Genomic DNA, 24,598 nt, shown 5'->3' with positions numbered 1-24,598 from the left:
AAAGAGAAACTCAAAGTCTGGTCGAAGGAAAAATACAGAAGTATGCAAGAAAGGCTAAAGTGCTTAAAAGAGAAGATTGGAGCTTGGAACTTAGAAGAAGAGAGGAGCAACTTAACCTCACAAATTTTTGAGGAGAGAAAGTTGGCTAGGGTGGAGCTGGAAAAGCTGCTGAATCTGGAGGAAATAAGCCTCAGACAAAAGTCTAGAGTTCAATGGCTAAAAGCAGGAGATAGACACTCGGCTTATTTCCATAAAATTATTAACTGTCGGGCTAGAAGAAATAGAATCAGCAACTTGGAGAGTAATGGGGTGAAGATTTCTGAGGATAAAGTACTGGAAGCTGCTGCCATTAAACATTTTAGCTCTTAGTATTCTGAGAATAGATTCTGCAGACCCTCTATAGATAATATGGAGCTGCCCAAGATTAAACCTGAGAGCAATGTCTTCTTAGAAGCAGAGATTAATGAAGAGGAAGTTAAGATAGCCATGAGAGAGTTAGCTAGTGATAAGGCCCCAGACCCTAACGGCTTCCCTCTTAGCTTCTACATTCGTAGCTGGGACATTATCAAGCAGGAAGTCATGGCTATGGTGCAAGAATTCTCGGAGACTGCCAGGTTAGAGTGGAGATTGAATCACACTTTTATTGTTCTGATTCCAAAAAAGGAGGAGGTTAGGTCATTCTCGGATTTTAGACCTATTAGTCTGGTCTGCGGGATATATAAAATTGTGTCGAAGGTGCTGGCCACTAGGTTGAAAGTGGTTATGGGTGATCTGATTTCTCCTTTCCAAGGAGCTTTCGTGGCAGGTCGACAGATTTTGGATGGTATTTTGATAGCCAATGAGCTTATAGATTCGAGAAGGAAGCAAGGGGAGCAGGGGCTGGTTATCAAGATAGATTTGGAGAAAGCATACGATAAGGTGGCTTGGGATTTCCTGTACCAGGTAATGGAGAAGATGGGTTTTGGTTACAAGTGGAGATCTTGGGTGTTTGGGTGTGTCAGCACGGCCTCTTTCTCGATTCTTCTCAATGGAATCCCATCAAGGCCGTTCCAAAGTTCTAGAGGCTTGAGGCAAGGGGATCCCATATCCCCATTGCTGTTCCTCTTGGTGGCTGAATCCTTGAGCCACTGTCTTCGCGAGGCAGAGAGTAGGAAATGGGTGCAGGGTTTCAAGGTGCAAGAGCATGGACAGCAGTTAATCACCTCCAATTTGCGGACGACACACTTTTTTTCTTAGATGACTCGACGTCCCAGGTAGCAAAGTTGAAGGATATTTTGATCTGGTTTGAAATAGCCTCAGGCTTGAAAGTGAATTACTCTAAGTCAGTTATAATGCCAGTCGTTCGTAATGTTCCTATGGCGGCTCAAGTTAGTGCCTTAGGTTGTAAGGTGGGTACTTTACCCTCTAATTACCTTGGACTTCCTCTAGGACAGTCGTATAAGTGCAAGGCTGTCTGGGACCCAGTAATTGAGAGGGTGAATAGAAGACTATCTTCGTGGAAAGCTAAAACTCTCTCGAGAGGTGGAAAGCTTATGTTAATCAAGTCGGTCCTCTCGGCCCTGCCACTATATTATCTTTCCCTCTTTAGTATGCCGGCATCCGTTCTCAAAGTGATCGATAGAAAGATGTGCGACTTCTTATGGCACGACAAGGAGAACACCAAGAGGATCCATTGGATAGCTTGGGAGTCTGTGTGCAAGGAGCTTGAAGAAGGGGGCCTGGGTATCAAGAACTTAAAGAAGATGAATGAAGCGTTGCTCACTAAATGGCTGTGGAGATTTGCATTAGAAAAAGAGTCTCTATGGAGAACCATTATAGCTGAGAAGTTTGGGAGCTCTTGTGGAGGATGGAGTCAAGACAGCATTAAAACTCCGTCTCCGTTTGGGTGTGGGCTTTGGAAGGGGATAGCAGCTAGAGGGAAGAATTTTCTGAGCCACACTAAGTGGGTTTTGGGAGATGGGAAGAGTATTAGCTTTTGGGAGGATGTATGGTGTACCCAGATTCCGCTCAAGGAGAGATTCCCTGCTATTTTTTACATCTCGGCTTCCGAGCAGGACTCGGTTCACAGCCATTTTAACTGTTCTTTAGGCTCTTGGGAGATCCGTACGAGGAGTTTAAATGATTGGGAGGTCCCAATCTTTGCTGACCTTTTGAGGGTTCTTGACCAATGTGCGCCTGTTGAAGACAAGGAGGATGCTAGGGTGTGGGCTAAGGATGGAGATGAGAAGCTTACGGTTAGGAACTGTTACTCTAGACTGAACCATAGCTCAGCCCATTCTTCAGACATGTTCGATTTTAGATCTTTGTGGTCCAGCCACATCCCTCCTAGGGTGAGTTTCGTGGTTTGGGCAGCATCTCTGGGTAAGCTGCCTACGGTGGATAATCTCAAAAAGAGAGGATGGATTATCCCCAATAGGTGTCGGAGGTGCAAAGAGGAGGAAGAGTCAGTGTCTCACCTGTTTATTCATTGTTAGGAGGCAGATAAGCTTTGGAAGTTCTTTCTTGGGTCTGTTGGGTTAAGTTGGTGCCTTCCTGGGTCTTTAGTTCAGCTTCTAGCTCAGTGGAAGAAGGTCCCTTTGAAGAAATCAAAGAGAAGCCTCTGGTCCCTTGTCCCTTTTGCTATTTGCTGGTGTATTTGGAAGGCTAGGAATGAGGGAGTCTTTAAGAACTCCCTTCCTGCCTTCAAGGTGGGGGAGGAAGATGTATTGGGGGTTCTCTTTCATTGGAGTAGGTCCTTGGGTTGGACCAGAACCTATTCGTACTTCGATTTTGTGTCGAATTGGGGGCATCTTGAATATGTAATAGTGTTAGCTCCCCTTTTTCTTCCTGTATAGTCCTTCATATTCTTGGTAGTTGGGGATCCCGGGGCATATGAAGTTTTTAAGCTTTAGTGTATTTTGGTAGTTGACCACGTTTACAGTGGGTAAACAACCATTCTTTTACCGTGGATCTAAATCGTTAACTCGTGAAACAGGAGGAATTATATTCACCAACTCCAATCATGGATGAGAAAAAGAAACGAGAAATCCGAAGTGTTTTTTTTTGTTTCCTGGTTGTGCATCAACGTTTCTAAAACAACTAGTGGATGCTATGTTTATTTGTCACTTGTCACCCACGTTGAAGCCGATCATTTATCAAATGATCTAAACCCATTAGCAAAAGCGCAGTTCTTTTGGCTCTAGATCTTCATAGCAACAAAATTCTGACGTTTTATAGTATCATCTCGTGTGCTGGCTGTTAATTTCTATTGTAGGGAACACTTCGGAATCTCATGTTCATTGCATGTGTGCAGGAAGAGATGGAAAGTTCATATGCTGCAAAACATCAACAATCAAAGAATCCATTGAGTTGGTAAAAATTTCTGGAGTTTGCGTTTTCATGCTCACAATATAAATCTTTCAGAAACCTATTTCCTTTTGGCGGGGCCGTTGGTTTCTTCGTTAAACCGGAGTGGTATTGGAAGCGATCTATCATTCCATTGAGGAAGCAAGTGCTCGATGGAAATGGCTGAAGAAAGGTTACCAGGGTTACTTCGGACGAGGTTTTAAGGAAAGCCTAAGGAACCATATACAAATCATCTTTAAGTTTAATTTTCTTACCTAAACTCGAGTCTTACTAGTTATCTACTTCGCTTATAACATTATCATCTTACTGTTTCTTATGAAAGAGTTCTTCTTTGGCTATTGAACGACTCAGAACCAGAACCTATATTTTTCATTTTGAATGCTCGGATAACTGGTAATCTCATTTCCCTTACAAAATTCATTAATTTGAGCTTACAAAATTCATCAATTTGTCTCTATGATATTGAAAGGGGGACGATATATCAGTACAATGAGAATAATACTATCATAATTACTTTTTGTGAAGTTAATAGCTATGGAGGAGGCGATTTAATACTCCGATAATTAAAAGGTCTAATCCCATAGTGCACCAAAAAATTTTAGCCATATTGACCTGATCCAATCTAGGGGCGTGTATAGATGTCAACTCAGTCCTGGAGAAGAAAAGTCCAAGCCCAATAATAAGTGGTTGAATATGTGATTTGTAGCACCCGACCAACAGTCTCACACTGCTTAAAGTAAACCTGGTATCTTAGCTCTTGTACAGTTTCCTAACTGTATCTAACTTCCCTTGGGGGACATCCGATAAAATTGGAACAATACAGAGAAGATTAGCGTGGCCCCCTGCGCAATGATAACACACAAATCGAGAAATGGTCCAATTTGGGGGTGAAGGTCGGAGATAGAGGTGTCGTCGGAATTTGGGGGTGAAGGTCGCCGGAGTTAATGGTTGTAGTGGGAAAGGAAGAAGATTGAAGAAGAAGCTAAAAAAATATAAGGGTCTCGTGTTTGGGAGAAACAAAAAAATTACAAATTCTTTTTGTTTCACCCAAAACTTTGCATCCCGAAAACTTTCTTTATTTCCCCGTAACACCGACATTTGTTTATTTTTATTTTTTTGTTGAAAGGCAACCTTTATTTTATGCTTCAACTTCCTATGTAAATTACCTATGTAAAGGTTTGCATATATATATTTGCACAAAAAAGAGTGTGATATTTGCACAGATTCGTACATAGTATATGTAAAGGATCGCCCAACAGTAAGAATTGGGGGTTTCACCCCAAACTCCTATTTTTGACAAATAATAATATCTATAGAGGATAAACCCAGAGCTGACTGAATCAATCGAAATCCAACCAAGGTGGAATTTCAAACTTAGTAGCAACTACCAGTACATGTAAAACAAGAATCAAAACAAAGAGGCAATGACTACTTTATAATAAGGGATAAGGCAATACCGTTGTTCTTTTGTACGTCAAGCAAGTAATACAATAGTTCAACAAAAAAAAAAAAAAAAAAGCAAGTAATACAAGTTCTCGTCTGGTACATGTGACATTTTATTCGAGACAATGCACTCATTGATTATCTGCACGTTATTTTCGACACTAATATAATTTAGAGATATTAGTATATCTATACATACACGGTTAATAATAAATAGGTTTTGCACCAATGGAATAAAAATGTGACAATGTCACTATTCCTCAAAAAACAAAAAAAGAAGTGAAAGAAAGAAGTAATTAAGGATTTCTAAAGACACATACATACATCATTGGGTTAAAAGGTCGAGCGGCCGTAGAATGACAACCTGAGCAAAATAAGTGGGCCCTCCTGCAGCAATCACTCGACTAATGTCAAATTTATGGTTGACAGATTTTTTAATTTTTCCTTTATCGAGAAATCGACTACCATCAACATTAGTCGTTACAAGACATTGATATATCATTAAGATGTGATAAATACGATAACCGCCTAAGTCAATAATAAAAGAGACCTAAATCCCGACAGCATCTAATTTATTTAGTGTCTAAATTACATGGGATGAATCTTGATGATAAACTGCTTCCACTACTTTCACCGATTATCGATCTCAAGAGTTCATCGGCTTTAGAGATGTCCGTCCACCCACTCAAACCAAAGAGCGGTAGACCCAAAAAAATTCCATTTGACCTTTTCCCCAAGTCAAAATTTTCAAATCTTCTCTTTCTCTCTCCAAAACTCACTCCCTCCCATCCCACCATTAATGTCCCTCCGCTTTCTCCTCCCGCCCTCATCTCTCTCTCTCTCTCTCTCTCTCTCTCTTACGTCCATAGCTTTCTCTTTCTATTTTCTTTATCGTCCTCCTTCTCTCTTCGACGATTTATCCCAACCTTTTCTCTTTAATATCCTGAAATTTCTAAAACAAATTAGAAATGAATCAATCTCAAGATACTACTCACTTCCAGTTTTCCCCTTCTTCTTCTTCTTCCTCTGGAACTACTCGTCAGAATTCGGCGGTTCATTTCGGCGGAGAAAAACCTAACCAGATTCAAAAGGAAAAACCTAATCTGAATGAAGAAGAAATTTCCATTTTTAATGAGGAACAAAAGTCCGAGATTTTAGGCGCCAATCAAAATTCAAATCACGAACAGAAATCTGAACCACCGATTGATAGAACATCAGATTTTTCTGATATTGAGATTGAAAAAAGAGAAATTTACATCGAAGAAGAAGAAGAAGAGATGGAAGAAAATGACGATCAAAAGTTCTCATCTGATAAAAAAAGTTCATTAATCAATGACGGAAAAGATCATCAGAAGATCATCCGACCTCCTTCACAGTTTCCTCAACCGGAAGTTCCACCAGGTTTACTCAAATCTTCTTCGAACGGAAACAATAACAACAACAACGAAGAAGACGAAGAGATTAATCGAATGGAGCGATCACAATCTTTTTCAAATTCTTTAGCTGGATCTATGCCGACATTAGGTAAATTCTTTCGAGAACGAAGTACTAGTTTCTCGGCTGCTATTTTCAGAGGAATTTCTAGTCTTAAAGATAATAACAATGCTAGTGGCAACAATCTTTCATCTAATGTTACAGAAATTAATCTTTCTGGACTTAAAGTGATAGTTAAGATGAATGATGAGAAAGAAAGTTTAGATAGAGAAATTGAATTCAAAGGTAGAATAAGTTTTTTTTCAAGATCTAATTGTAGAGATTGTGGAGCTGTTAGATCATTTTTCAGAGAGAAAGGATTGAAATTTGTTGAGATAAATATTGATGTTTATCCAATTAGAGAGAAAGAATTGATTGAAAGAACTGGAAGTTCTTCAGTTCCTCAAATCTTTTTTAATGAGAAACTTTTAGGTGGATTAGTAGCTATTAATTCTTTGAGAAATAGTGGAGAATTGGAGAAGAAATTGAAAGAGATGTTAGGGGAAAAATGCCCTGATAATGCTCCAGTAATACCGGTTTATGGATTTGATGATCACGAGGATATGGGAGAAGAAGAAGAAATGGATGAGATGGTTGATATAATTAGGGTTTTGAGACAGAGATTACCAATTCATGATCGATTGATGAGGTTAAAAATTGTCAAAAATTGCTTTGCTGGTAATGAAATGGTGGAAGTTTTGATTCACCACTTAGACTGTGGAAGGAAAAAGGTATTTTCAAAACTCCTTTATCATTATATTTTTTTTAAGCTTGATCAAGCATTTTAGTATTCATGAAGGCTTATTTAAGTAAAATGAATAGAAAATCTTGTATTAGCCATACATATATCGACGTCACTTGCTCCTAGATCACTTAGTAATTGAAAAGAAGAAGTTGAAACTTTATCTTGAATGTGTTTAGTTAAATATTACATTGTCGTTTTGAAGAAGTGGGGAGATAGATTTAAGTGACATAATAAACATTATTGTTACTTGAAACAATATGATGTACAATGTTATTTAATTGAGTTTCGTTAAGCGTAACGGTAGCATCGGTGAAGGAGTATGGTGCCGAGTATGGTGGAGGTATGTCATTAGTCATAAATACATCGAGTTGAAGTACCTACGCGGTTGCCGACACTCTTTGATATTATTGAATTAGTTTTGCAACTTGATTACTTGCCCCCATGAAAATTTTGCAGAAAACCCACAGTGGGACAATAATTTATAGAGTAATCAGAGATTCCCAAATAGTTACTACTTTTGTTTGTGTTTTTAATTGAAACATTGATTCTTTCAACAAAAAAAAATTGAAACATTGATTGAAGAGAAGGAAAAAAAAAGGTTTTTTTTATCCTCTCTCTCTCTCTCTCTCTCTCTCGCTGTTCCCAAATTGTTTGATTGAAATGTGTTTCATTTACTCTATGAAAAAGAGTGGTTAATTCAGTAAAGACTAATTCGAATTTCGATGTGTATTTATAGGCTGTTGAAATTGGGAAGAAGTTGGCAAAGAAGCACTTCATCCATCACGTATTTGGGTAAGCGACTAAACCAACCCATATAAATTAAGCTTAACGTTCGAATCTTTGGACCCTCAGTTTTGATGAATAAAGAAGCAGGAGTTGATTTAGTAAGACACTTTAAACCAGATATCTTTTATATGCTATCATTCACTAAAGTTGTCCAGCATGGTACAACTTGATGGAAGCTATGGAACTTACGTTATTATAGATCATAACTGTCACATTGAAATTTCAACTAGGTTAGTATTCAGATAACTTAGTCATAAGGAAACTAAACACAAGAAATTTCACCAAAACCTGGTGTTTTGGTGAAACTTAATTCAGAGCAAATGTCTTCGCAAATGCTTAAGAGATGCACCATATCACTCTATTTTTGTTAATTTGCCTTAACTTTGTAATGTCAGGCACAACGATTTTGAGGATGGAAACCATTTCTACCGTTTCCTTGAGCATGAGGCATTCATTTCGAGATGCTTTAACTTTCGCGGATCCACAAATGACTGCAAACTGAAGCCTGCCGTTGTTGTAGGGCAAAAGCTCACCAAGCTGATGTTTGCCATCCTTGAGTCATATGCATCTGAAGATAGACGTCACCTTGACTATACAGGCATTCGAAACAGTGAGGAATTCCGAAGGTATACTTTTCCGCTTTTTGAATACAAAAATTAAAAAAACAAAAAGTTCAATTTCGATTGGAGAAACCCATACCATATTTCTTCTACGGATATCAGGCAATAACATTAAAAACTAACAATAATATACATATATATATATATATATATATATATATATATATATATATATATATCATAATAAGAACTAAATGTAATACCTCAAGTCAGAACCTTTAATGGTTTAACAAATTCGAACAGATAAGCATTTATATCTCGTCTACTAGTTTATATTCTTAATAATAGTAGAGGAACTTCTTTCGGGATAACTTTGCTTTTTCATTTATAAAAAGCCATGAGTGTGACACTTTCTTACTTTAATGCATGTAGATATGTAAATATGACTAAAGATCTGCAAAGAGTCGACATCGAAGTGCTTACAAATGATGAGAAGCTGACATTTTTCATGAACATGTATAATGCCATGGTAATCCATGCAGTCGCAAGAGTAGGCTGCCCCGAAGATGTCATTGACAGAAAGACCTTCTATGGGGACTTCCAATATATAATCGGAGGATTACCATACTCCCTGAATATCATTAAAAATGGAATCCTCCGATCCAACCGGAGACATCCTCTTTCCTGGACTAAGCCCTTTGGTGCTGGGGATAAGCGTCTCGAGGTAATCAAAGCAACTCCCATAACTTGAATACACTACTTTCTCTAAAAGCTTGAACTTTCAGTAACTAATGTGATAGACTTGACGGGGATATTATTAGGTAGCTCTTCCAACAGTTAATCCATTGATCCATTTTGGGCTATGCAACGGGACTAGGTCAAGTCCTAAGGTAAGATTTTTCTCCGGACAAGTTATTGAAGCTGAGTTAAGATCGGCGGCGAGAGAGTTCTTCCAAGGAGATGGATTGATCGTTGATGTCGCCAAAAGAACAGTATATGTCTCAGGGGTCATAAAATGGTAATTTTGAGCTACTATTCTATCCTGTTGTTTAAATAACATGTTCAGTTGGTCTTGTTAAAAAAGACAAGGCAATACCTTTTAAGGCTTGGCTCAGATGAAAATTGTTCAAGCTTTTACAAACCTGTGCAACTCCGTCGAAACTATTTGCAAATCCTTCAAAATATCTATGTACCCGAGCAAACCTTACTCTGACGTCCCAAGCATTAGCAGTATCGACATTGTCCCCGCTTTTACCACCCCAGGCTTGAGCGTGGGCTATAAGTGTACACTCAAGCTTAGTAAGTATGAGGTCTTTTGGGTGGGTTCATGGAGCCTTCGCCAAGAACAAAACCCTGTATCTGTGGGCTTGGGCCCTGAGGTGTTAAACGCAGGCACAATATCGATACTGCTAAGGCTTAGGGCGCCACACTTACTCTCTAATCCGGAGCTAAAGCCTAAAATAGTTGATGAATTCTTTTTTACCAATAAAACTGGCCAAGGGAGTTTTTGGCATTTTTTTTGAATATTAACTATGACTATCATATCTATTACATGAACGAAACATGTTCTTGTTGCAGGTTCATGGTAGATTTTGGGGAAGAAATAGAGCTCCTTAAATGGGTGATAGAGTATTTGGATTCAACTAAAGCTGGGTCATTGGCTCATCTTTTGAACGACGAAGGCCCGATTAATGTTGTATACCAAAAATATGACTGGTCATTGAACGCATAACTTAGTAATATAAATTTCGAAGACAATAAGAAGTAAAAATAATTGGAATTATATCCAATGAAAGATTTGAGGATCCTTATTCAGTACTTAATTGTACTGGGGTTTTGAGAGGGAGTGAATATATTATGAGAAAAATTGTGTAAATAGACAATTTTGTGTAACTTTTGAATTGGGAGAGTAACATCCAAGTTTTGAGAGTAAATGTCTGTTGAGACATACCAAGGATAGCCAAAGATAATGAAAATTTTGAAGAATTTTGTGAATCCATCTATCTATTTTGGAGTTGGTGTTTAATGATTGATCTATGGTGCTTAGGGATGATCCCTTTGACATGATTATTGAGTGCTAAAACTTTTCCACACCCAAAAAAAGGAAATGGTGTTTATCTTTTTCTTTTGTCTGATTTTGATTTTTTTGTATTTAACTTGTCTAGATGTGAGTTGTTTTAATTGTGTCTACTAGTTGTATCTTTGAATACCTTATATATATCTCGTATGAGTAATGCTAGGGAACAAGAAAAATCACAGGGGCTTCAACATTAATCCTAAGTAGCTTGTTGTGATTCGCATGACTCTACCTAGAGTGTCTATTTTTTCTTGTTCCCTAACATTTCTCCCCTCGCTAAATGTTCAAGCTGTTATTGTGCAGCAGTCTTTTATACACCTAAAGTATCTCGTAAATCTGCCACTAGCTGAGAAAGTTCAAATTGTAGCCCTGGGGAAAATGAGTTTCCGCTTTTTATCACGATCCCAAAAAGGTTGGAATTTTTGTGACATGAAATCTCAGTTTCATTAATACTTTTATTACCTATTGATAAATTTTGATCATTCCACTACAAACTTAAGTTGAAGATCTAACTTGTACACGAAAACATCACAAGATCAAACCTCGGCTCATGGTTCATGTGGCATTCAAGGAATGGCAAAATATGTATTTAGAAATGCATGAAATCAACTATGAATGGATTCCGTCAGTCAAAAAACTACTCTTGAATTATCTATGTCAAAAAAGTTTCGAGTATGTAACAAAAAAAAAGGAGAAGCATTAGGAGGAAATTACAGTGTCAAAAGAGTATCCTATCTTGATAAATCTCCAAAGCCTGGATCACCTTCTTCAGGAATAGTTTCCTATGTAATCGGTACCTGCAAAGTAAAAAAAATTTGGTCTTATAAGCATAATCCAAGGAACCCACTAAAACCCCTGGGTGCATTAGTTTGTCTGAAGTTTACATACTTGATCGCTGCTTCTTGTGTTCTCCTTGCTTGTGGTGTAGAATCTATTAAATGGGGGAAGAAAAACAAAAATGGAGATCAGAGTCTATAACTCCAACAGGAAAACCAATTAACCACAGATGAACGATCTGAAAGTTTACGGAAACTATTTTAAATTATCTCAACCATCCTTGGGGAGTTAAAGATTGCTACGTGTCATTATAGGATCGGGATGAGTAAAACGTATGATAATTACAAGATAGGAGCAAGAGTTCGGAAAATGGGTAGTACCTAGGATCTGCTGATCTTGATCAGATGTAGTTGGGAATTCTGTTAACATCTGCTGGCATTCTTCTTGTAACTCTCTCGCAGCTTTTCTTTCTATACTTGGGACAAGGGGAATATCTCCATCTGACCACGTCGGCAATGTTCGTGCCGCTGCTATAATTGCTCCATCCACAAAATCACCTTCATCATTCGATAGCCTACCTGCTAAAGTTTTAATGAACGTTCATCCAATTTATAGAGCAAACAGAAGTTATGATTAGGACAAAGTTTCGTAGAGAAAAATATAATAATCTTACTGTTATGGTAGTATTCTTGGGGAAGGCCAGAGATATTGAATACTGACAAGAACGAGTCCAAATGAATTCTTGCATTACTATTGAATTGGATGATATCCCAAGGGTTCTGCAAGTTTAAAAAGAATCAGAGATGGTTGAAACAGAATTTTTTGGGCTAGAACTATATGCGAAGTGGATCGCCTACTTATGTTTTGATACGTTAATATTTCTAACGAGCCAGTGACTTAGGTTGCAGTTAAAATAAATGTTGTAAGCTGAGGACAAAAATATATAATGTCCTGGTAAATTCAAGAGGTGGGCAAATGTGGAGACAGATCATACAGATAACCATCAATCTCCCCTTTTATTGAATAAGATTTGTATGACTAAACTACCCCAACCTCTTCATGTTTTTGGGTGAGAAAGTAGGATATAAAAAAACAAAAACCTGTATGATGAGTTGATAACATATTTAACATAGCTTACACTTGAAGCGTACCTAAAAAGGCTAAATGTATACTAAAAAAGCAAACCCACTGCCTAAAGATGTGCAGCCCTTCGCTCTTACACTCTAAATGTCTTTTTTTCCGTTCCGAAGTAGTTTACATTAGCATATTTCATGTTCAAGGTACATCGCATTTTTAGCTCAATATGTGCACGACTCAACACTTTTGGCTGCCATAAGTAGGCGTACGTACCGCTGACGATGAAAATCCATATTGTTGCATGAACATATTATTCTTCTGGCCGCTCATATAATTAATAGTCATCTGCAAAAATTCACCGGATAAACAAACCAATAAACTTGTATAGACGGTTAAAAGACAAACAAAGATATGTTTTTACCTACATTAAAATGAAAAGTTCCACCATGTCTTTACCTACATTAATATGTAATATAAGAAAAATACCTCATCTCCTTTTCTGATCTTTTGCCCAGCGTTTATCATCACCTCAAGCATGCGATCCTTGAAACGCCAGTGAAAAAAGCAATTTGGCTGAAATGAATGGTTCAGCATGTCTGCAGAAAAATAATGTGGAAATATGAAGCAGTAGTGAAGTTAGAGTTCCTTTATTTTCACTAAAGGATTTCAGTGATTTAGTCTCTTATGAGATTCTGGAGAAGCTTACCAGCATAAGGAATTAGCATGTTTGAGTCTTGGACAAGTGCGCCAATCCTCATTTGTAGGTCAATACATCGTGATTGTGCAATACTCAGTGCCCAAATGAATCTCTCTGGGTCACGAGCAAGTCGTTTTATTTTAAGTGGAACAGCTGAGTGCTATAAAGATACAAACAAGTTGTGTCAAACATATCAGGAGATATAGCACCAAATTAATGAAAGGTGGGTTGGTGGCACATTTTCTTACCCAATTCCTTTCCCAAAATTCTAATGCTCGTTGCTGTTGAGCTCTCATTGTTGACGCTAGGTCTTCATCCTGCAGAGCCAAAAGGTCCTCCTGCAACAAAAACAGCTAAGTACATCAATCATGGTTCAGAAAGCAGGAATATAATTAACCTAATAGGGGAGAAGATTTGGCTAGTACAAGGTTAATTATATCAAACTGCACCGTGGAGATTATTGAGAAAAGTTAGTGACTACAAGTAAATTCATGATCCCAACTTTTCCATGACTCAAACAGAGGTTTGGCATGGGGGAGCCAGTGCCGAAGGAAAATTTGAATAATGTAACGGTAATTAGAGCGTAGTTTAGAAGATAATAAAATATTACTTAAACACATAATATTGAAGTTTTAACAATTCTTTTGTAATTCTGACTTGCTATAAATTTTTTACTAGGATGATTAGTCAAACTCTTAGCTTCTGCTTTCAACACTGAAAGCTCTTGTTTATGTATCAGGCATACACATATGGTTAGGCATCAAATCTTGCCTAACCTCAGCTAATGGATTAAAATGAGGCATCAAGGTGTAATAGTGGTTATGTGTATTCTAACTGAAGAGTCATGCATCAGCAGTAAAAAGATTTGAAAAGGGGAGAAACGGTAAATCAATAAAAGCTATGTTGCCCTAATACTTCAAAATACAAAGCCACCCGTGTTCCAGATACTTATGTCGAAAAATGCGGGTGTCATGTCATGTAGCAACGAACCTGGGTAACTTGGATTAGGGTGATATATGTAAAATTGAACATGTACACGTACCTCCGTTGCAAGAAGCAAACTTGTACACTCATCTGGACTGGGTAAGAAGTCACCATACAACTGCCAGAAGTTGCCTTTCAGATCAAATGCAAACAAAAGAAGACATGCTAATCTTAGGTCCCAATCTGTCTGTCAAAAAGAAAGTACACAAGATGAGAAAATGTAGAAATAAAAGTACCAATATGATTCATAAATATACACATGTAAATATGTAATATGAGATGATAACACAAAAGGACATGGATAATGGGGATAGTAAACTAAGATTGGGCCCGACTACTGACGGGACCTGAAACAGAATCTAAACTCTAGGTTGGGTATCTGAAGAACAAAATAGCTAATTAAAAAGTTTGAATTGGTAGTGTAGGCTGGGCATATAGTCAACACAGCCCAACTGATGGATCCAATTGAATAATGGGATTCTAAATTTGGCAATATCTATAAGATATTAAGAATACCCCAGGGTCGCACAATTTCATCCATTGATATTCGTAAACAGATCCCCAAATGAGCATAACAACATGGATCATAGTAGAAAATAATAAAAAAGTGTTGGAGATAACAGCAGTCCTAGGTCGGGGTTGATGGGGCTCGAACTTGATAGGGCAATAAGCTGACCGCAAGCAGAAGGGTCTGGAGCTAACCCCCTCCTATTCGAGACAAAGGTGACCTGAGCCTGACCTCCCTTCCTCTCTTCCTCCATTCTGTCTCCATGCACACGCTAGATAAGAGACCTACTCATTCAAAGGGCGCTACTTCAATTCAAGCACTCAATAAAGTACATCGCTTTCCTTGATGATGGGACTGGTCTACAATGTTTCAAAAAAACGTTTTCCTGCCTCAAGGTAGTTTGCTACAGAAAAGCAAAGCGCCGCCTTAAGGTGTATGCCTCGATGTGCAAAAAGTTTACACTAATTCTTTTAGAAATATAAACGATACCACGTGTATTTACAAAGATAAGATAATAGTCTTTTTCTGTAGAAACATAAACCATAATATAGGCTTGTTGTTCCATTGGAGAAGAAATCTAAAATGGGCTAAGACAAAATCATATTGTGACTTTGTTAAAAATTGGGAGGTTATGAAGTAACATTATTCTCTTCTAAAATTGCATATTATTTTTCCAACAAATATTCATTGAAAGTTTCAAAAAGGTATTTAACCGAAAAAAATCAGTCTCAGACTACAATGATGTAGAATTTCAGTCATCTTAAGGGAAGTTAGAGGAAAACAAAATTCAGAAAATGAAGTATAAGGCCAACACCAGCAATCAGGTTTTCTTCTTATTCTTGAGCTAAAAGTATCAATAAAAGATACAATTACCTCTGGATTGGTTGAATTAATAATATCGAAAATTGGATGTCCGAGTGGTACAATATCTGGGAAAAACATCCACGGGAGATTTTGCCTTATAGTTAACATCAACTCTAGTGGAATTTCCATGATTACCTGAAAACAGCAAATTTCATTCATGACCACCCAAAGAAGCATTTTTTTTTTCAAAATTACGAATTATGATAAGAAACAAGTAGGATATTTTCTTTCGATGTTTTGAAGATCTAAATGCATATTCTCTCACCCTGGCACGACGAAGTGCTTCAATGTCTTTGGCAGCATAGACTCCGAATCCATTTGGTCCTTCCATAAACTCAACTCCATAAGCTCGAACACTTCGAACATAACCTATCTTGTAGAAATCAGGATCTGCTGGCTCCAACTACAAGCAAGCAAAAAATCAGAATCTAAAGTAAGTGTGGGAATAGTTCCACTGGAGAGAATGACAATCTAGCAACCAAGAATATAATGTCTAAGTCCTCTCTACTCATTGTCAATTGGTTTTGAGTTGGACGACCACAAACTTAAAATGGTAACGGAGCTAGGTCACCCGTGATAAGATTAAAAGCCACATGTGTTCCACGTCACCCGAAAAGAAAATGAACGCGTGTTATGCTCAAAGAACCCACACGTATACAAGAGCAAGTTTAATTAGAAATTAAGTAGAAACCCTAAAATGTAAATTAAAAGTAGATGTAGGCATATAATAGGGCTTACCTCAGAAGGTGATTCTTGTATTTGGGGAGGTTCAAATAATCTGAATGGAGGTGCTACAGTTGAAGCTTTAACTGGTCGAGCATTGTTACAGAGGAAAGAGTAACTGCGTTTTTGATACTCATGGGTTTTCCACTGTTGTGTGAGAAAGTAAAAGGGAAACGGAATTTATACAGATAACTAAAATACAAATATAAATTTAACTTCAAATTATCATTCTATTCAAAAATTTCTAAAGAAGTAGAGAGAGAGAGAGAGAGAGAGAGAGGAGGAGGAGGAGGAAAGAAGTATGGACAGACCTTGTGGGTGAAAATGAAGGAGTGGTTGGGAAGTTGAAGATGAAGAGAAGCCATAAAAGAATACCCAACTGAGCTCACTTCAATTTCTCATTTATTTCTGTGCGTGTCTCTCTCTATAAGTATCTATGTTTCTCTCTCTACTCTCTACTGTGTAAAAATGTTAGGAGAGAGAGAGAGAGAGGGTTTGAGGAGGTTGAAGATGAAGAATGGAGGAAGTAGGAGTACTAATTTCAGACTTTTCAGTGAAGGGAACGTTATCCACTGTAAAATGTCACAAGACTGATGTTCATAGTGTTGTCGTATGGGCCGGCCAGAGAAGGTCCGGCCTTCCATACTAAGGCCCACGATGGCCCAGGACCGGGACCAGCTCCGGGCTTGGCTCATCCGTCGGGCCGTTTAAATCAGACTCTTTGGAGTCCGATGTGCCAGTCCGTTTAAACCGGTCCAGAATCCAGTAGCATGATTCATGTGTGCATTTTATGTCAAGTTATGAGCCACGGTATTACATTGTCGATAACAAAACATAAAATGTATTGAGTCAAATCTATGAATACGATGACGAATGTCAAAGTATAATCGATCGAGCTTCCCAAGGAATTGTGTCGACCGTTCCAAGAATCGCATCAACTATTTGTTTGCAATCGCCTTCGATAATACAGTTTTGAATACCCATTTGATGTGCCAATTTGACTCCCGTGGAGAATGCTCAAGCCTCAGCAACTATCACGGAAACTTCCCTAAAGCTGTTTTGAGCAACGTCTTATATATCGCCATTCTAAATTCTGGCTACCGCCACATGTTGTTGATCCTTGTAGTAAAACCGACCTATTGGCATTGATCTTATATTTTTTCTGGCTGGGAAAGGATTCATCCATGATTAATTATTAGTCGGTTGTTTGTTGGTGGAGGCTTGGTATTTGAAGATGGAAGGAAGAAAAAAAGCTTAGTAACGAGTTATATGTTATTTTTGTTAAAAGTAGTCGAGTTAAAAATCCCATTGTTTTTCTTTCCATATACTCCACATAAGTAAGCAAGTTTTATTAAACATTAAGTAGGAATCGCCTAACCTTCCAGATTTTTTAAGAGAAGTGTGTGTACATAGGGCATCCAAGGATCTTCAAAGAGTCACATTGAAGCACTATTTCCCAATGACCAAAAACAAAAATTTTGGAAAATTACTATTGTTGCTAACATCCCTTGCCGAGTACAGGAACTACTCGAGCCATGAGAAGCACTCCAAAAGTTCGACTTAAGGATATATTTGGCTTGAAGAAGTTGTGTTCGTGTTGATTTTCGTTTGTTCAGGAAACTCCGTGTCAACTTAGCGATTAATGACATTTAATTACCACCTCTAGATTCCTAAATCTTTGACCTCCCTCTAATTTAGGCGGGCAAATGGTCTCCAAATTAATGAAATGTAGTTTATGTTCCTCACGACCATGTTTCCACCAAAAGTTTCTTTTTTAACTTTTCAAGTTTAGATATAACTCCTTTCGACAAAATTGATGTACTCATAAAATAGATAAAAAGTGATGATATAATAGTCTGAATTGCAAAACCTCTTCTTGCTTGAGACATTGACCTTTGTTTCCATCCTGCCAATTTTGTAAAAAATTTAGACTCAAGAAAATCAAAGGATGTAATTTGGCGAGGAGGTTTTAATAAAAAAAATTCCCCAAATACTTATCATTACTTTCCATTTGGTTTACCCCTAATGAGTTGATGACAGCTTCCTGTTGAAGTTGTGGTACACCTTGTTGGGGTTTGTTGTCTCCTAATATTTCAAGCGGGATATCAGGCGTCCAGTACGTCTAACATTAGATTTTTCGGAATCTAATGTATAAACTAATATTAACTAGTAAGTAAGAGATATATACCTTATATCACTTTCCTCTGGCTAAAATGATTGTCTTTTCTCGAAAGCCAAGAGCTCCAATTCGCAACTCGTCCACTCGAGGCACCCGAGCAATCGACTTGATCTCCCGCCTTTCAACTCAGCTACAACTCCATTAAGCGGTTAGATGAAGAATAAATTCTTCTTTCAGACTAGATTGGTAGCTTGGGATCTTCTCTTCCTTCTCTCTACTTGATGTTGCAAATATACAAAAATCATCTTAAGATAAATATTTTTATGTTCTAGTGATGTCCTTATATAAACCTCTAGAAGTTTGAATCCCATTCGGACTAAGATCCAGTATGGACAACAAAAACAGATATCTAATTCCCACTTAGATTGGGATTCCCAGATGGGATGTTTGTCCCATCCGGGGCATCCATAATATGATCAACCGACCTTACCCTAATATAGGTTGGGCCTGGCCGGCCCTATTAATGTGGTCGGCCATGCCATGGCCGACCCTCTCATGGGTCGGACCTTATGCCTGACCATGCCTTTTGCCCGGGCACTTGGCCCAGTCTATGTTATCTTTATCTTGGCACTTTCCCGACCTTTTGTCCACATTTATGGATCTAATCCATATCCCATATGCCTCATCTCTGTAGTTTTATCTTTCAATCGAGTCGATACTCGTTGGTGTAACCCGATGTAGGATCCGGTCGTAATTAACTACGAATCACTTGAGCGATCTGCCGATCGTCGTTGGTTTCTAGATAAACTTTACGATTCCTAATCGCCCAGACTTGATGATCTTTCTCACCATTTGCCCTATCCCATAAGTTGTGTGCATTATTACTTTGATCGAAGGACATCTCCTTCATCCCTTTCCCAAACTTACTAAAGATTTTTGATAATTGATCTTTTGCCTAGAAACTAAGGAATTTATTGATAAGATGTTCATCGGGTTCTATATTCTCTTACGTGCAAGTACCATATATGAATATATTGTCTGTGAAACTTAAGTGTGTCGCTAAATGTGTTATATTATTTAGACGAACACCTTCGTACAATCTAATGTTAGTCATTTGGTGAAATATATTTGACAAGGAGGAAATCATGTGGGTATTCGAAACTTTTTGTTTTGGGTATTAAGGCCAAATATGTATGATTAAGTGGGGGCGGGATCTGAGATTCATTAAATATTTTCCTGATAAAAATAAAAAAATCGTGTTCAATAATTGACCAACATCGTTTTTCAGAAATCGGGTGGAAACCCATCAGGACTAAGTGCTCCAAGCGACCCTATTGAAACAATAATGGATTGGATTTCATCATTTGATGGAGATTGTTTGAAAGTATTAATTGCAGAGTTTGGAAAACAAAAATAGGAGTCACTAATTTCAGTAGGTAGAGAAGATGCTAATTGACCCACGTCTCGAATATGTGATATAAAATTCTTTTTTCGACAATTGGACACCGGGCTTGAAAGGTCTTAGTGTTTCTATCTCCATAATGTGCCCATTGTTGCTTTGTCCATTGTTCCAAATATATTAAACATTCATTTTTTATAACCCTTGTATATCTTGTTGAAGTTGAAGATCGAGATTAGTATAAGATGTCGTTAGTGGGCGAGATTGTGCCTGTAGTAACCTCTTTTTCAGGCACATCAAATGTTTTCGAATATTTTTCAATATTGGCTTTGCTCCACTACTCCAAACTCTGACCTTATATATCCAATTTGGATGAAAAAATTTCATGTGTTAGAAGTCCATGATTCAGTTGCCTTATCCATGAATTAGTGATAAGAAGACCATTGGTATTCATAACGAAAAACAGGTTTAGATTTAGGCTGAGATTGCTCAGTATCGAAAACAATAGGATTGTGGTCACTATTATGCCGTGTTAGACGATAAATGCATGTACACAGAAAAACAGTACACCAAACAATAGTAGCCATTGCTTTATCAAACCTTTTTCGGCTGTGATTTCTAGTCGATTTTTGGTTCGAGCATGTGCATGTTGGCCCAATATATCCTAAACCAAGTAATCTGTTATTATTCATAAGCGACTTAACCAAATCGATAAGTGGTATTCAGAGCGAACCCCTTACTTTGTCATTACGGTTCAATAAAATATTTAGATTACCTAAACGACAATAAGGATTGCAAGAAGCCGAAATAATATCAGAAAATAATTCCCAAAATAATCTTCTTTGGGCTACAACTGGTGGCCCGTGGCAGGGGAAGCCAATCGTGGATGGTTCTGATGATAGAGTGGGGGAGAGGATGAAATGATGGGTGGTTAGGTATACGAGATGTGTGGATTGGGTACTATGTGATAATTGGTATTGAGGTGAGAGACTCGAGATTGGGTTGATGTGGGGGTTGATTTGGTAAAAGAGGTATGGTGGGCTTTTAGAGGAGATGACATAGGAAAAGAGATCGACTGAAGAAATTTGAGGGGAACAGTTGGGTGATATTTGACTTGGGTTTTGAAATGTGGAAGGGTTGGTTATGGGATGAAACGGTTTGACCAAGTGATGGGTGATGTGTCACCTAGAGTTTGAACTTCTCAGAAGTTTGGAATTGTTCAACATTTAATATCTAAATCCAGTGGCGATTTGTGATCGGTGGATCGGTAGACGATTTGACAACCGCTTTGTTGTTGGACAGTAACTGCTTGCGTGTATTATTAAGGAGAACAGAGAAGGGTGGTCGTCGGTACTGTAGTTTCCGGCGAGCTAGGAGATGGTGGTTTTGGTCCATACCAAGAGGAAGAAAATGGTCGATTTTTGTTTATATCTTTGAAACTTTCTGAATATGTGAGCTCGAGGGCCCGATTGATGGCTTAAGTAGCACGCTTTGGTAGATTGTCTCGAAGTAACTCTAGTATCAAAAGTCTCTTGCTACAAATTTTTGCACGTGGCCTATAATGCCGCAAAAATAAAAAAAAAATTGGGAAGGTTTTCGAATTTGAGATTAAATTTGATCATAGTTTTGGAATCCATTGTGAGGTTTATGGTTGATGGAAGTTGTTCGGTGATATTACTTTCCGTTTTTGCTCGACCGAATCCAGCACATGAAGAAGCTTCTTCAGAACTAATAGGTAGTGCCTTGACAATTGAATCCGCCAAGGATGTTATAAGGGGAATTTGGCCAAAACTCCCTAAGAAATTATGACTTTGGTTAAAAAGGATTCATCAAAGTATTTTAGGCTTCACCTCCCTGATGGCAATTATGTAATTTTCAATTTCAGTAAAATGACCAACCTAACCCTAGTCTAAGAAAATACCTTGCAAACACTTTGCACTGCCTTGCAAACACCTTGCACTGCCTTGCAAACACCTTGCAGAGCCTTGCAAACACCTTACATGGTTTTTGCAAACACCTTGGATAGCCTTGCAAACAAATTGCAAAGCCTTGCGAACACCTTGCAGAGCCTTGCAAAAACTTTGCAGAGCCTTGCGAACACCTTGCATGACTTTTGCAAATACCTTACACAACCTTGCGAACACCTTGCAGAGCCTTGCAAACACCTTGCAGAGCCTTGCAAAGCTTTGCAAATACCTTGCAGAGCCTTGCAAATACCTTGCAGAGCCTTGCAAACACCTTGCAGTGCCATGCAAATGGTTTGCAAATTAGTTTTTGAATTAATTTAACATGAAATTGGTTACAAATTATTATATTTTGTCTAATAGAATGTTGTATCGAAAAACTAGCTAAAACCCCTACAAATTCATAATAGTCATTTTATAAGCTCTAGCACCATCATTTTACATTTCTTCGAAAAACTTCCAAAGCTTTCATGAAATTCTCAATTTGAACATAAATACCAATTATGATTGTCCAAGAAAAAATATTTCTCATAGGCATGTCATCTAACAACTTTATAGCTATTTCAACCAATCTAAGTCTTGTATAACCAACTAACGTTGCATTCCAAGCAACAACATCTCTTTCAAGCATTTTATCAAACACATTGCTTGCATCAACTATACTTTCACAACTTCCATATAAATCCAACAAATAAGTTTGAACATAAACATCAAAACTAACAAATTGTCATCCATCATTCATAACTCAATGAAAATAAAGCAATGAAGAAGTTGAATTATACCTTGAAACACTATCAATTTCTCCTTCCATTGAAAGTATATAAAACTTTCTCTCTCTAGAATTTAGAACCAAAAACTAAATCAAACCCCTTAAAAGCATCTTCAAACAACAAGCAAATAGATTAAATCACCAAAACCTAAAAACATCAACCTATCTTATAGCCAAAATCGATTCAAACCCCAGAAATTCTAATCGGCGTCGACAATCCAACTCGGTTCGGTCATGAGAAAAACTCAAATTTTTGATTTATTAGTTAGATTATTACTAGGTATTTCTAATTGAATGAAGGGTATTTTTTACTCTTAAAAAGTTGGTGCCTTTAAAAATGTCCTTCAAGCCTATTTTTATAACTTACTTGGGGCCTAGCTAGTTAAAAAGATGGGTTGTCTTTTTAACAAAAAAATACTAGAAATTGGGCCTCCGGCCCAATTTCCTGATGTTATAATCAGAATTGCAATGAAATTCACCGAAAGATTGTAAAATTAAACCCAAAACTGACATCTTGAGAGGTCAAACTCCTGTGGTGGTTCGTTTGGGATGCATATTTCTGTAATGACCAGATCCTATCTGATTTCCCATAACATTACTTCAAGAATTCGATACAGATCTCCAAGCGAATGAAATTTTACCAAGAAATTGTCGTTAAGGAAGTCCGATATGGAGAATGATTTGTTAGTGTGTCATGCTTGCATCACTCGATCCTTTGCTTCCCTTGTAATCGTAAGTACTTATACATATATACATATTAATGAATTATACGAGTATATGATGCCTCATATGTACTAATAATATAAGGTGGGGGGTTTTGGAGCACAAAAAAAATCTCTAAGATATAAGGGATTTAGTCAACCAAGATTGACTTAGAGGACAATAATTTTTTGGCCCAAAAATTTACTAACTGGCCTTTGCCCCTTAATCTTCATGTTTCCCTCACCTCAACCCCACAAATTCCAACCACCATTTTCATCTTCATCTTTCTACTTTCTCTCCCTACCTTTCTTCTTCTTCTTCTTCTTCTTATTTTTCTTGTTCTTCTTGTTTTCCCTCTTTTTGTCTCTTTAAAAACTATCTTCTTCAACTCAGATTTTTTCGAGTTGAAAAAGTTGAAGAGGAAACCCCTTCGCCAATGGAAGAGACCAAGGGGTTTCCTCTTCGTCATAGATTCAGCAGGGCAAACGAAGGGGAAAGCCCCTTCGGCTCTTCCCCTCGTGGAAGACGAAGGAGCTTTGCCCTTCATCACGTTCTTCCACTCAGATTTATCTCTCTCTAATCTTCAACTCAAATTCCCGCCACCATTTTCTCTCTCTAAAATCCATCTTCTTCAACTCAGATTTTTCTTATGCCTCATTTTTATTTCATTTTCTTATACATATACATGGGTGTGTATGTGTGTGGCGTTATTTTGTGACTATTTTTCTAAACTAAGTTTGAACTCCCTTAACTTCTCATATAATTCGAATGTATATAAGACTACTTATTTATATTGGTTACAGTCTACACAACTAACTCGTAAGTTAATAGCAGTTGAATTGGCTTAGAATATAACAGTAATGTACATAGAAATCAGTCGTTTTGACGTCACATCAAGATTTCTAGAAGATTTACTACTTAACTAAAAGTGTCCTTTTTTTTTTGGTCCGCCACTGAACACAACACTAACTTCACTAATCCATTTATTAAATACGGTCCAAACAAGTTGTTTAATCTATTATGGATCTCTGCTTAAGTTTTAATTAAACTATCATTACTTCTCTTTCTTGGGACGCTCTAAATATCTTGTAAACCTAAGTATGGTCAAAATAAGTATCTATTTTGGACACTTTTTAAACTTTCAAGGATATTGGGATGAACCCACATTGAGAGATTAATACCCAACTAGTTAGAAAGTTCTGAGAATCATGAATTTGAAGCAAAAAATTTCAGATGATCAAAGAACAATTATGGATAGTATAACTTTGGATATTGAGAACTTGTTACAAACCTCAGATATTGGAAGTCCAAAAAAGACAGTAGGTACATTTTCTTAAAACTCTATTCATCTCATAGTGATCTCTAACTTGAAACGATACATGAGCTTGCATTGTGTTTTGTAGAGGGTGCTTGTTCGAAAAGGCTTTGTCAAATGGAGAGAATGTTTGGCGAAGACCATGAAGATGTTGATGTAGCATCCAGAAAGATACTAGTAAAAGGTATGTGTCTTTTGCTGATAAATCTTTCTTGAATTGTAGCTACAATCTCTATATTTTGTTCCTAATACTCTTCGAATTTTGGACAAA

At 37.5% G+C, this 24,598-nt stretch overlaps 3 protein-coding genes and 1 non-coding gene across 19 annotated transcripts in view; 3 read left to right on the top strand and 1 right to left on the bottom strand.

Moving 5' to 3' along the window:
- LOC147548512 (uncharacterized) overlaps window positions 1-3,683 on the top strand; it is a 29,372-nt gene extending 25,689 nt beyond the window's left edge. For 11 of the 14 annotated variants that reach the window (XM_086664908.1, XM_086664906.1, XM_086664911.1 and 8 more), the window contains one exon: window positions 3,293-3,683. In XM_086664908.1, coding sequence (XP_086521034.1) covers window positions 3,293-3,355 — 63 coding nt within the window. In that variant the 3' untranslated portion in view covers window positions 3,356-3,683. Of the gene's footprint in view, window positions 1-2,834 lie in introns of all 14 variants that reach the window. The other 3 variants (XR_015236591.1, XR_015236592.1, XR_015236593.1) reach the window with 2 other exon arrangements.
- Window positions 3,684-4,129: 446 nt separating this feature from the next.
- On the top strand, window positions 4,130-4,231 carry LOC147548511 (U6 spliceosomal RNA). Its single transcript, XR_015239111.1, has one exon. It is a non-coding gene; the product is annotated as a U6 spliceosomal RNA (small nuclear RNA).
- Window positions 4,232-5,427: 1,196 nt separating this feature from the next.
- Window positions 5,428-10,349, top strand: LOC147548510 (uncharacterized). Its single transcript, XM_086664897.1, has 6 exons — window positions 5,428-6,992; window positions 7,743-7,798; window positions 8,188-8,418; window positions 8,785-9,076; window positions 9,174-9,370; window positions 9,931-10,349. The coding sequence occupies exons 1-6, from the start codon at window positions 5,757-5,759 to the stop codon at window positions 10,082-10,084; spliced, it is 2,166 nt and encodes a 721-aa protein (XP_086521023.1). The 5' UTR covers window positions 5,428-5,756; the 3' UTR covers window positions 10,085-10,349.
- Window positions 7,887-16,678, bottom strand: PTAC14 (plastid transcriptionally active 14). 3 transcript variants are annotated; one of them, XM_086664899.1, is made up of 14 exons: window positions 16,371-16,673; window positions 16,075-16,206; window positions 15,602-15,739; window positions 15,346-15,471; window positions 14,023-14,151; window positions 13,229-13,318; window positions 12,990-13,140; window positions 12,770-12,879; window positions 12,557-12,628; window positions 11,880-11,985; window positions 11,587-11,787; window positions 11,318-11,360; window positions 11,144-11,226; window positions 7,887-8,431 (listed from the first exon to the last, which is right to left on the bottom strand). In XM_086664899.1, the coding sequence occupies exons 1-13, from the start codon at window positions 16,422-16,424 to the stop codon at window positions 11,148-11,150; spliced, it is 1,431 nt and encodes a 476-aa protein (XP_086521025.1). In that variant the 5' UTR covers window positions 16,425-16,673; the 3' UTR covers window positions 7,887-8,431; window positions 11,144-11,147. The 3 variants fall into 3 exon arrangements, with proteins under 3 accessions (XP_086521025.1, XP_086521024.1, XP_086521026.1); XM_086664898.1 differs by lacking the exon at window positions 7,887-8,431 and having other exon boundaries at window positions 11,058-11,226; window positions 16,371-16,678; XM_086664900.1 differs by lacking the exon at window positions 7,887-8,431 and having other exon boundaries at window positions 11,058-11,226; window positions 11,587-11,784.
- Window positions 16,679-24,598: the final 7,920 nt, after the last annotated feature.

The sequence above is a fragment of the Eschscholzia californica genome, unplaced genomic scaffold, assembly GCF_041429995.1.
Source record: "Eschscholzia californica isolate CP2 unplaced genomic scaffold, dmEscCali1.0.p SCAF_3, whole genome shotgun sequence".
NCBI lineage: Eukaryota > Viridiplantae > Streptophyta > Magnoliopsida > Ranunculales > Papaveraceae > Eschscholzia > Eschscholzia californica.
This window is presented reverse-complemented; position numbering and strand designations above follow the sequence as displayed.